Genomic DNA, 13,592 nt, shown 5'->3' with positions numbered 1-13,592 from the left:
TTTCACCGGCAATGTTGTCCGATTATCAGCGGATGGATCAGCCATCTTACGTTTCGGCGGCGATTCAAATGAGACGAAGAAACCATGTGGCCAAGAACAGATCAGCGCTGTGCAGATCAGCGTTGACGCGAAGTCCATTTGTGTTTCGGAGGGTGGCGCAGCGCAGAGCTATGGGCGCAGTCCATTTGTGTTCCGAGGGGTGGAAGGGCAGCGGGAGAAAGGCGCGCGGGCTTACAATGTGGAGAAGGCCAGAAAACAGGTTCTATTGTATGAGCGCGGTGGGGAGGGTGCAGCAGCTGGAATTTTTCTTTTTCGTTTTTTTTTCTTTTCAAAGATTTCGCATTCAACTACCTCTTGGCACGAGAATTCAGGAGCGAGACTACATTGTTATGACCGATAATGTGGCAAGAGGACATTGTAGTAAGAGGGTTATTTTACCATAGAAAACATACAAAAGTGGACAGTACAGCAGGTTTTCATTGTTGTAACCGATATATTGTTGAAACCGGTATGGTTATAAGTGGACTTGACTGTATAACTAAAAAAATAATTGCACAAAGAGACGATAAGAAAGGAATGGAAGGTATTTTGAAGTGTTAAAGTATTTATTTTATAAACCAACAAGACGTGTTTGATGAGCAGCCATTTAATTACCAGATAGCATCTACAGGGCCATGTCATCGCGGACAACTGATATAGAGGAGCCTGATATAGTAAAGATTTTTGCTGGTCAGAGTGAATTTACTATAAACGGGTTCTGCTTTGCATAAATCTACACAAATCTAAGAGCACCACTACCATATGAACCGGTATACAAGTCGAGATTTTTTTTTGAAGAAAGAAAGCTGGTTTTTTTCTAGTAGACCTCTTCTTAGCAGGATGTGAAACACAGTCTGGCAACATGTGGCATGACAGCTCAGACAGACAACCTGCAGTTGCTTGCAATTTCAGCCCTGGTGTATTGTCTTTGCATGCTGTCGTTTTTGCAATCTATATTAGTATGTAACTCCTCATTAGGAATGGATAGCAGCATGTAGAGATAGTTTCCAGCGGCTTTCAAGAAATAGATGGTGTTTTCCGAAGTGAACGGCATCATGGTCACTCGCTCAGCGACAGGTTGGAGTCTCAGAAATGAGCGTGCGGTGGCACTGACAAGGTCCGCTATTTGTGTGCAACCTTTCAAGAAATGCTGCCTAAGCAACACACTTGATGGAACTAGAGGATGCACTGTAGGAGGTGGCGAGCTACAGAGAGGTGTCTTCCGACGACGCTGCCTCTAACTATGCCGCTCTTTCGCGGAGGTGTCTTTTTTTTCTCATTTTGGCCAAGTGCTGTGTGCCAAGCCATCCAGACATGGTAGCGCGTAGTTGAAATTATTCATAGCGGAATCGACTCGCATTCGAATTAACGGGCTTTTTCATACACTGATCTCTATGGGGCTTCTTCCGGACCAAGTTTGAATTATCCAAAAATTCGAATCATCAAGGTTCAAAATTAACGAGCTTTCACTTTATATGCACTTGATTTATTTTTCTCTTTGTTGCACTTCAAGGTATACAGTTTATAAAGTATACAGATGCCAATCTCATCTTTTCACTGTGTACAGTTTAAAAAAAACATAAAAGTAATTACACCTCTACAAAAGAGAAAACATCCATGCGTGGCATATGAAGTGTCTTTTTTTTCTTTTTTTAAATGAGCCATGTCTACGAACTGAGAAAAACAAAAATGATTGTTATCTGCCCAAGCTGGCTATCTCTTGATATGCTTCATGCATTAGAGAAACTCAATGCCAGAATTTAACAGTCTGGTGCACTCATTTAGATGATATCCGCAATACCCGTAATGATTTCTGCAATGATCCTTCCTGTAATGATCCCGAATGGGAAGAATTTCTAATAAATAGATAAGTTTTGGATTTGACTCTTCAATTTGTAAACCTTGATATGACCCTTATCTGATCAAACAAATTATTTTTAGAGTCTTCAAAAGGAGAAACTCAATTTCAGCTCTTTTTATTCTGTTATTGAATTGAGAAAGCCCTACTAAATGCAGCCTGTACAGAATCAATTTGTTTCTTCTGCCAAGAAAATGGATTTACCTGGTGCGCCCCCAGGGTGATGCCCAGGGCAAGGTCGTGCTGGCCGACGGTCTCACTGAGGCGTGCTGTCTGGCAGTTGGTGGCCCCAATGCCCCCCATCTCAGGGGGCACCTGCATGCCAAAGCCACCCATGGACTTGAGTGCCTGCATCGTCTCGTCGGAGATGCGCTCGTTGGCATCGTTCCAGTCTGCATTGTTCACTTCCTGCAAAAAGGATTGCTCATTTATTATCATCTCAAAGTGGTAAAACGTGCAAGCTACAATGGGCTTCAAAGAAATGGCATATGACAGCTACAAGTCATTCATTAATGCCTCTGTGCGTGCAGGATGCTTTTGCACCTTCTGACAAGCTCACCGAAAAAATCAGCCTTCGTAAATAAATACAAGCCAGTAGGCCCCACAATGGGCTTCCCTCACCTGGAGGAACTTGTCGAGCGGGCCTACCAGGAGTCGTAGGGTCTCCGTCTGGTCAGCCGTCAACACTGCACAAGATACTCTGCCTCAACGCTACAGGTCAGAAAAAAGGGTTTTTCACTAATGCAAAAAAAAAAAGCAGAATCAGGACGTGTTGTCACGGCTGCTCAAAGGGGGCACTGTACTTTGAAAACAAAGAGCATCCCTGCTTTAGCTCACAAGCGAAAAAACCCCAGAGGTTGAAATGCTGCTTGCTCACCATCAGGATAAGGGAAGATCTGCGTCACATCGGCTTCCCCCATGAACAGGTTTGTGAGAAAAGAGTTGGACTCCTGCACAGCACCAATTGCATACGTACTTTACATTCATGCACAGGGTCAGCCTTATTTTTTTTTTTGTCCATCGCTCAGACAAAATTTCAACTGATAATTCTGTTCTTCACACACACCAAAACAAGGCCAAAACAAGGTCTCAACAGCGACACCCCGAATGAAAAGCTAAAATGCTTACAATCATTACAGTTCCAAGCATCCTAATAAATGCAGGCAAGTTTTTGACAACCACAACAAAGAAAATTAGCGTCAAAAACTGCCTGCAACCAACATGAAAAAAATGCTGAAAATTTCCTTTCAAACAAAATGGCAAAACAATAAGGGCGTGCAAAATTGACAATTCTCTTGCAGGAAATCAAATATCGTTCTATCTACAGTGGAACCTCGATTATACGTCCCCCGGACATGCGACGACCCGCATTTTACAAAAATTTGCGCAGCCCCAGCAAAATCCCCATAGAGATAATGTATCAACAACTTCGAATACACGACGTAATTTTAGACGGACCCCGCTTCGTACGACAGCTGGCTGGCACCATCTGTCAAAAAAAAAGTATTCCGCAAACGCAGGCCGGCATACAGGTGCACTGCAGCTAGACGATAAAATGTGCACGTTATGACTCCACCTATTAAGATACGCGTCCGAACCGCAGCTACACCAGTGCAGCAAAAATCCATTGTAGGTATAGGTGATTTCCTACACTGGTGTAGGAAATCAACCATCAACCAGCCCTCTAGCGGCGAACATGTGCTGCATTTATGTTAGTATGAAAAAAAAAAGGTTAATTTTGGACGTTGAAAATAAAGGACGCTTCGCGGGACCCAATATAGCATAATGCAACATTTATTAAAGGGGTAGAGACACCCCATTACCATGTTGTGCAAAGCTTGTCATGCGTTTCCTTTGTGTTTGAAGACCATCACAGTCAAGCGTTAAACTCACGGGAAGCGTAAAAAATATTTTAATTCATTTTAAAGTTTGTGAAAATGCTCACTCTTACATTCCGGACCTATCACTAGCGCATTGACTGTGACGTAGGTTCACTGAAAAAAACCATAATCAAGTATTTGTCATAGACGAGTTGCAAAACCTACAAGTGAGGCAAAAATTCATGCACAATGGGGGCAGAACCTGACTCAGCGGCAATAATTAGGTGCAGTGCATGCATCTACTACAGTCTACGCAGCTTGGGATGCAGTCGCACAGGCCATTGTTGACGCGGGAATAAAGGAGGGGGGAGCACTGCCACACTGTGGGTGAGGAAATGGGTTTTAGAATTGGGGACCCATATGCACAAATGAGCAAGGGATGTGGGAGTTACTCTGCCGCCAGACACTGTGCCAACGCTGCTCCCAACTATTACCGCAAAGTGAGTGTATGCCGCCATTGTGCAGGAATTCCTGCCTCACAGGGAAGCTGACTTGTAGGTTTTGCAACTCATCTTTGCACAGTTTTCTCACGTAAGAGACGACACTGCTGGTCAACTTGTTTCGCCTGTTCTTTTGCACCCGCAGCGTTCTAGCAGTTGTAACGCACAGACAGCATGACAGCTAACTGTAGCCAAAATTATGCTTAACGGCAATATTCATTTACAAAAATTTTCCAAGGCTGCAGCCGACGGAGCGGCAATGGTCGGCGGATGGCATTGTAGGTCGGCGTACTCAAGACCGGAGTGGCCAGCGGCGCAGCAGTGAGGCAATGTAGCACTCCTTGGCTTCGTACCATAAAAGACAAATGTTATCAGGAGTACCTGCTATACTCATGCAAACGTAGCATGCCTGCACAAGTGCGGAGCCTTCGGCAACCGCGCCTCCCGCGGGCGCGCTGGGCGACGAACTGCACTGCTCTGTGCTGCCCTATTCGTCGCTAGGCCTAGTTGGTTTCACCGGACGGCACTCGGAACAGGTCAGCGACTCAACGCTGTAATAAAGGTTCGTCTTCCGTCACCGCTTTACTATAGGAAGCCATAATAAAATAAGCTCGAGAAATCATGTGTATAGCGACTATCCTCAATCAGCCTAATTTTCTTGACATAAGTAGCGCTGATGGGTCGCCTGCAGCATTTCTCGGCGCACCGGGATCACACCGGCGCTTCATGGTGATTGTATGTGCGTCCTGCGATGTAAGCAATTGTTGATTTCACTTCACTGTTGCCAAAACTATACTCTATGACCATTTTCATTCGCTAAAATTTATGAATCTTCTCTAAAAGATCACCAGATTCGCACACATGAAGCGGTGCTCAAAACGGCGCACAAAACGGGTGCCTCGATCAGTGCGATTCAAACTATATATTCGCGAGCATTTACGTGTGCTGCTTCATAGCCAAAGCCTTTCCCGCTTTAAAATTTTTCCCAGCCGCTTGCATAGCATTGGAATTTGGGCAATATTGTAGCGAAGACAACGGCCAACATCGGCACTGTTACGAGCAACAAGTTGTCGGATGTTGACGCAGGCGAAAGCAGCTTGTTTACGAATATTTCGTGTTGGCGCAGCGTGACAGGATCGCCAAAACAATGCAAACATGTTTACGGATGCAGTTGACTACATTGAACTGATACAGTTGACCAACTCCTTCCGCAGTGTGACTGCGCCATGAGAGCATGTGGCGGAGTCGAACTGCAAACAGAGCAGATGACGCGCCTGCTCCTTGAAGTCACAAATTTTTGGCCAAGGTGACATTTCAATGCTATGCCTTCTGTTTCTTGACGTCAAGTAAAAACCTGGCAACTACGAACCAAAACCGAAACTGCTGCATACTAATATTACGATAATAAATTATTTAATGCGATTTGGGCTGCTCTATGCTTACAGAATCGCTATGCACTATTTACAACCCAAAAGCACAGCATAAAAATTTGATGTCCTCACCCCTTTAAGAGGGAAGCAGGAAGTAAATTCAGGCCCGCCTAAATTTTATTTCTGAGATACAAAAGTGTCCCCGCTCGACCACTACGGATCAGTGAGCATGGACGCACAGCAATGACGATCTCTATCCTTTCCGCTTTCTTGTGCAGATTACGACAGTGTTCGCTGCATTGGGCCCATACTGCGCTGTGCCAGGAAGTTTGCTACCGCCATCCATCCCTTCCAGTGCCCATGAAATTCAAAGCAACACCCTCAGACCTATCGCAGGCTCGTCATCCGCATCGACTGGAGTATTTAAAGCGCCAACAGCCCAGAACCATTTCAGTGGGCATGGAAGCGCAGCAATGACGAACGCCACCCTTTCTTGTTTAGGTAGGCCCCGCACCTTCGCTTCCAGCAATACTTGTCAATTGTTGCTTTCATGCCCACAAGTGCTGTTTTCATTGAGTTGCGAGTGTTTAAATTGCACAATTATTGCTTATCAGTGGCGACGTAGAGTCAAATCCCGGTCCCCTACAGAAGAATACGGTCAACTGCTCTCACTATTGAAATCACTGCATGAAAAGATGGACATCAAACATGGCGGAATTATGTCCTCCCTGAACAAACTACAGAACTGCAAATTGCAGACATGCATAACAGACTTTCTGTAGTAGAAAATGCTTTGCACGCTTCTGAGGAACATGCAGGTCAGAATGTTGCTCCTCAGATTGCAGCAATGGCTGGATGATTTTCAAGACCTGCTCGAGGTGAGAAAACTTGATCTTTCATGGACTTCCGGATGATTTTTCTGAAACTAGGGCAGATTCTGAAAAGCATATTTGCTCACTTTTAAACCCTGTAATAAATTTAAACCTTGACTTGAGTAACGAGCGCATTAGTCGCGCCCACAGGTCAGGTATATTTGTTCCTGGGAAGTGTCAACCGATTATGGTGAAATTCATATCATATCAAGTTCAGGGATAGCATTCTGGCTTTTAAAAAGGAATTCAAAGAGTGTAAACTATCTATCAACAAAGACTTTTGCAAAGCTACAAGGTCGTCCCATAAAAAGTGTACGACTTTGCAAATGCCAGCGGAAATATATTTTCCATACGCCATAATAAACTTTTGATAAACTATAAATGCTATGTGTACTCTTCAGCTACCGACAGCGTTTGCGAACTACCCTCGAGCTATGACCCTGTTACTTAACATATGAACTCAGATTCCAAAGTGTCAAATACGTCCTTACCCCCAAAAAATGTGTACCCCGAAAGTAGTGCAACGCAACCATTCTTTCTTATTCTCATACGTTAGAAGTATCGTGAACAAGCGTGAAGCATTATCTGCCATCCTTGACTCCTGCTCTGCTGACGTTGCTCTTTTCACTGAAACATGGCTTTCTGACCAGATAAAAAAGTGCGGAACTTTTTGACTGTAGAAAGAAGTATAGCATTTACCGCCGGGACCACGAAGACAAATGTGGGGGCGGTGTCCTTATCGCCGTAAATGCCGAACTAGTGTATAGCGAAATTTTAATTGACTATCCTCTAGAAATTGTTTTCCTAGGTTACCAGAATATTTTCACGTAGTGGTGACAAGGCCGTAGACACCAAAAGAAGACACAAGCTTGATGGTACGAAAATTAACTCTTTATTTGGCTGACTTGCGCCCGCAAAAGAACCATCAACTCGGCGGTGGCGTAGCAACAAACGTGCTTGTCGATCATTGAACAAAGAATGCCCGTCGCACTCGTCAACACTCAATTTAAAGGCTGCTCAGAACAATCTAGATAATGTCGCAATTGCTACCAGCACAAGCTGGAACATTGTAGAAAGACACACGAGCGGCCGGAATCTTCGGGACAGATCTCGGTGCATCTTGCGCTGCAACGAAACTGATAAAGGAGTAACTCGCGACATCGAGCATTAAAAAGCAAAGAATACAGAACTGATACGCGATCCAGAATCAGAATGATAAGGCCATATGCCGGCGGCTGTTAAAAAACAACAAATACAGTTTTGAAGGCTTCGCGGCATTACTCCCCCCTAAAAAAACATCGCCTCGATGTTCAAAAACAAACCCACACTTGGTCTCCTGGGTTGTACTCTGCGTGGCATCGTCGTAAGTTGTATCATCTGCTGTCGGTGCGCTTCCTCTGCACGCTGCAGGTAGGAGGCGACGTCAAGCTTGTCTTCGTTAGTTACGTGCGGCAGCATTGCGTTGAGCGTCGTCGTGGGCTCCCTGCCGTACACAAGCTTGAATGGGGCGCTCTGGTTGTCTCCTGGACTGCAGTGTTACACGCGAAGATCACGTACGGCAAGATGGCGTCCCAGGTCTTGTGCTCAGCGTCGACGTACATGACGATCATGTCCGCGATCGTTTTGTTCAGGCGCTCCGTAAGGCCATTGGTCTGGGGATGGTGCGCAGTTGTTCGTCGATGGCTTGTATGACTGTATTCCAGGCTGGCTTGCGCCAACTCTGCCGTAAACGCCGTTCCCCTGTCCGTGATGAGCACTTCTGGGGCGCCGTGTTGCAAAAGAATTTGTTCGACATAAAATTTGGCGACTTCTGCCACGGTACCATTTGGTAGTGCTCTTGCTTCGGCGTAACGGGTAAGGTAGTCATTGGCCACAATGATCCACTTGTTACCCATAGACGAAGATGGAAAGGGGCCGAGGAGATCCATCCCAATTTGTTGAAAGGGCAGGATTGGGAGCGGCATCCGGTTTAGTAGTCCTGCTGGTCTGATCTGCGACGTCTTGCGTCGTTGGCATTCACGACACGTCTTCACGTAGTGGGCAACTTCGGCAGGCAGTCGCGGCCAGTAATATTTCTCCTGGATTCGACGCAATGTGCGCGCAAATTTGAGATGGCCTGCTGTGGGCTCATCATGCAACGCCTGCAGAATTTCCTGCCGGAGGTTTTTAGGCACTACAAGAAGCTGCGCGGTCTTGTTGGGTGCGAAATTCTTCACGAGGAGGCCATCGCTTAACGCGAACGATGATAAATGTCGCCTGAACACACCAGGAGGGGAAGCGGTCTTTCCTTCTAAGTAATCAGCTAGCGCTCTCAGCTCAGGATCTGATCGCTGTTGTTCTGCGAAACTGCTGGCGCTTACCGGTCCCAAAAAGGCGTCGTTGTCATCATCCTTTTTCAATCATTTTTCAATCAATCATTTGGAAAACTTTTTTACGCAAACTTTACAGCACACTACCACAGGAGTGGAAGGTGGGCAAGGTAGTACCGCTTTTCAAGTCAGGTAATGCTTGTTCTCCCCATAACTATAGACCAATCACATTAACTAGTATCCTTAGTAAATTATTAGAGCACAATATATTCCAACCTCATATCCTTCCTCGAATCAAATTCATTTTTTAGTCCCGCCCAGCATGGCTTTCGCAAAAACTACTCATGTGAAACACAGCTATTAACTCTTACTAACAGCATGGTTTCTTCCCTTGACCATGGTTTAACAGTAGACTGCATATTCCTCGATTTCGCAAAAGCCTTCGATAAAGTCCCTCATAAGTTACTCCTAAAATTACGCACCTTGAACATTGATCCCAGCGTTATACAATGGATTGAGTGTTTCCTCATTAACCGTTCTCAATTTGTAACAGCTAGTAGCTTTGTATAATCTACTGCTCCTGTAAACTCTGGTGTTCCACAAAACTCCCTTTTAGCCCCTTTAATATTCCTAGCAATGAAAGTAACAAGACTTCCTAACAAGGCTAAACTACATCCATGCGTTCTTGATGGCTCTCCTTTAGTCTTGTTTCAGTATATAAGTACCTTGGCGTACTCATCAGCCGTGACCTCTCATGGAAAACGCGTATCGAACATGTAACAACGCTAATTGCATGCTTGGCTTCCTTCGCCGTAACCTTTCACTTTGATTAAAGCTACTCCTCTACAAAACGGTCGTCCGCAGTAAGATGGAATATGAGTCTTCTGTGTGGGATCCTATCAAGACTTATTAATAACTTAGACTGTCCAGAATTGTTCAACTCGTTTTATTTTGAATAACTACACCCATTCATCTAGTGTCACACTCATGAAGAGAACCCTAGACCTCCCAGATCTTTCAATCCAGGTCGACGGCTGAGGGGGAGGACATGGTTGGGACAGAGCTTCGCCTCGGATCCTCACCAACCTTTTGACGGGTGCAATAAATGTTATTTCTCTCTCTCTCTTGGTGCGGCGTTAATTTTCTCGACTTTCCACATTCCACACAATATATTACACAAATGAATCTTTGAAACAAAGTCTTTTCACTGCTCCGAGTTATGTATCATCCCGCATTGACCATCATATTAAAGTCAATGTTCCAAATTGCAGGACTAACCAGTATTTCTGCTCTTTCCTCCCCAAGACCAGCTTAAACTGAAACCACCTGCATCTGAACTTAAAGCTTTCAAATCTGCTCTTCTTCATCAACTCTCCTTATTTTTAATTTTGTATAAGTAGTATTACCACTTTTATCAGTAATGCCTCAACGATACTGATAATATATATTAATGACCTTCCTGACTGTGTTTCCTCATATATCAGGCTATAAGCCAATGACTGTGTTCTTTATCATGTAATAACTAACCCTCATGACAAGGTATGTTGCTGGGCGAGTTGGTTATTCATTGTCAGAGAAAGGACGCTATAGCAGACGACGGACCAGGAAGAGGAGGACACACACACATGCGCTCACTAATAACTTTATTTTGGAAAAACCGCCAATCTGCGCCTTATACACATACACAAAGGCTAAAAGTGCGCATGAGCACGGTTATCAGAGCTCAAGCATGCTTGAGCTCTTGGGGCCATGAACATTTTGGTTCATAGCCCCTTTTTCCCAAGCATTTCACCCCAGGAGAGCCGAGCAACAGGCCGGGGGAAATCTTGTACCCATTGGAAACCGGTGGGTACCCGGCGGCACTGGGATCGAACCCCGTACCTCCCGAATGCGAGGCATATACTATTTGCAAGCGTACATCATTGGGCAAAGGGACTTGACGTAGTACAGCAAACACGCAACTTTCCGAAGCTGAGAACGCACAAAAGACAAATGAGTATTCCAAGACATGTCGGAATCGACGCATACTCCTAAGTATTTGACTGTTTACACAGGCATAATTGACGGACATTTGCAATGAACACAATTAGGTCTGTGCAAACAAATTGACACGTCATTAGGAATTCCCTTGAAATAATTGGGAAAAAATACTAATTGTGTCTTTTTATTGTTAACACTTATTAAGTTATTGCTCCCCCCCCCCCCCCATTCCATAACTAACTCGCTGTCATGTTGAATAAAAGACTGTCGTGATTTCTGCCACTTTGTTTGGGGAGATGGGGCCAGTAAAGCTGCTATTGATGAGGCTTTTATCCAGTCCCCCTCGCCACACCTTGTACATCTCCTGTACTTGTTGTGGAAAATTGAAACTAAAGTAGCCAATGTAAGCCAGTACGGGAGACTCTCTGCTATGACCTTAGGCACATTGTGTTGTCGCATCTCCGAATCATGCAACGTAATAAAGGGCTTACTGATGCACGCGCTTATTTTCTTGTTGCTGAAAAAGCTTCCATAATCTCCGTTGTGTACTGATCGTGATGCCGGTACAGTACCTCGGTTTTCTTAAAATCACCTTACACTCCTTTTTTTCCTTTCCGCACTCAGTGCAGTGTTTTGACACATCTGACAATGTCTTTTGATGTTATGTTAGGTGAATATTTAAACACTGTCCGGTTTGTCTGATATACACTTTTTGGCATGTAAGAGGAATCTGATAAGCTACCAACCGCACACAATCCACAAATCTTGACTGCTGCACATATGTGCCGACACTGCCGCGTTTCTAGGCTTGTTATGTGTGTTTTCCTTCTGAATAAATTTTAGTTGTGAGACAGCACTTGTGTTGTGTACTTCTTCGTCCGTCGTCTCTGTTCGTGCTGTATATTTCGTCAAAATGAACATGGCCCAACTTGCCATCCTATTGCAAAGAAGCATTGTGCTCAAAGAAAGTCTGGGATCCACATACACAATCTAATATCACCAAACTTGAGAAAGTACAAAACAAAATAAGCTAGGTTCATTTTTAACTCTTAAAGCTGGCGCACCTCCCCATCAATCCTTCTAGAAGCTGCAGAATTCAAAAGTCTTGCACACAGAAGTTACCGGGATAGGCTGAAATTTTTCTATTTGCTTTATAATAGTCAGTTGGGAATTGACAAAATTTTCTACGCGCTTCTATCACAGCAAAAAAATTGTAGATTATTTGTGTTGGACTAACACATTTAAGAATTCTTTTTTTCCGCGTACTATTTGTGAATGGAATGCGTCACCCACCGACACTGTTGATCTACCAACGATTTCCTCATTCCTCTGTGCCCTTGCGCATAAATCATAAGTTAAATACACCTCTCCCCCACAAATGCCTTATATCATGTAATATTCTCCTGTGTTTCGTTCTGACTGATCATTCAGTGTGTCTTGTTTTTTGTTTTTGCTTTTGCCAATTTCAATTGTCGGATAACAAGGCTGGCAGTGCCTATAAATAAAAAATAAATTAAAGTTACTCTTGGAGACAATTGGTTATCCTCTCTTCGCACTATATGCCCTGCCCATCCACATTTCTTCTTAATTTCTGCTAGACTGTCAGTACCTTAAGTTATTTCTCTGACCCATTTTATATGCTTCCGTGCCTACTTTCTTCTCACCCATTCTCCCCATCCACACTCCTTGACCTACTTTCTTCTCACCCACTTTCCCCCTCCCCAGCTTTTCTTATCCGGAAGCAGAAGCATATTTAAACCCCTGCCAGTGATGATCACTTTGCCCAGACAAAGACAAGTCCACTTGTCGAAACATTGGCTCGACCTGCGACCGCCCCTCCCCTCTCTACATTTGTTCAGTGCTCCTTCATACTGTGTAAGCTATCTTCTTCCTCTCGTTCTGCCTGGATCCTATCTCTTAATGCACTTTTTGTTCCGTTCCATAGCCCTCTGCGTTGTCCTCAACTTAAATAGAACCCTTTTTGTTAGCCTCCATGTTTCAGCCCCACTTTCCTCTTGAGTGATACCAGTAAGCTGCTAGTCATAATGTGCAAGTACCTTCCAAATGTGCTCCACCCCAATCTTATTCTCTCAGTTATTTCCTTTCAGTGGTCTGGATCTGCGGTCACTAGTTGTGCTCAGTAGACATATTCGCCTACCACTTGCAATGCTTCGCTATTTTATACTGCTGTTCCTTTACCCGAATGTTCAGCATTACTTTAGTTTTCTGCATATTATTCTTTAGCACTACCTTTCTGCTTCACCTGTCTAGATCATTAGTGATTAGTTTCCACTGGTCCCCTCAGATACTTAACAAGGCAATGTCGTGAGTCGCAGTTTACAGAGATATTCTTCATTGACCCAATGCCTAACTGCTCCCATTCCATGTCTCTGAATACACCCTCTAAGCACCTCTGCTGTAAATAGCACTGGGGAGATCGTGTTTCCTTGCCTAACACCTTTCTGAATTGGAATTTTATCACTTTCTTGGTGCAGAACTATGAGTGCTGGGCAGCCACTACAGATATCTTTCAGTAATTTCCCGTATGGCTCACCTACACCCCGATCTCGTAATGCCTGCATAATCACAGAGGTTTCGAGCGAGTCAAATGTTTTCTCATAGTCAATGAATGCTATGTATAGGGGCTGGTTATATTCTGAGCACTATCACCTGGTTGATAGTAGGAATACGATCGATGATAGAGTACCCTTTCTGAAATCCTTCTTTGGTTGATTAAAGTTTAAGGTTGTCCTGATCCTATTGGTGATTATGTTAGTAAATATCTTGTACACAATGAATTGTAAGCTGACTGATCTGTAATTTTTCAAGTCTTTTGTGCCCACT

General features: G+C 44.2%; 1 protein-coding gene across 1 annotated transcript in view; it reads right to left on the bottom strand.

Moving 5' to 3' along the window:
• Positions 1-13,592, bottom strand: part of LOC146201388 (very long-chain specific acyl-CoA dehydrogenase, mitochondrial-like) — a 131,655-nt gene that overhangs the window by 106,559 nt on the left and 11,504 nt on the right. The window contains exons 3-5 of the mRNA XM_084595812.1: positions 2,775-2,847; positions 2,519-2,583; positions 2,102-2,305 (exon numbers count right to left, since the gene is read on the bottom strand). Coding sequence (XP_084451938.1) covers positions 2,102-2,305; positions 2,519-2,583; positions 2,775-2,847 — 342 coding nt within the window. The remainder of the gene's footprint in view (positions 1-2,101; positions 2,306-2,518; positions 2,584-2,774; positions 2,848-13,592) is intronic.

Source organism: Amblyomma maculatum, chromosome 2 (assembly GCF_055883805.1).
Source record: "Amblyomma maculatum isolate TAMU_Amacu chromosome 2, ASM5588380v1, whole genome shotgun sequence".
Taxonomy (NCBI): Eukaryota; Metazoa; Arthropoda; class Arachnida; order Ixodida; family Ixodidae; genus Amblyomma; species Amblyomma maculatum.
The sequence above is the reverse complement of the archived record's forward strand: the minus strand, read 5'-3'. Positions and strand labels throughout refer to the sequence as shown.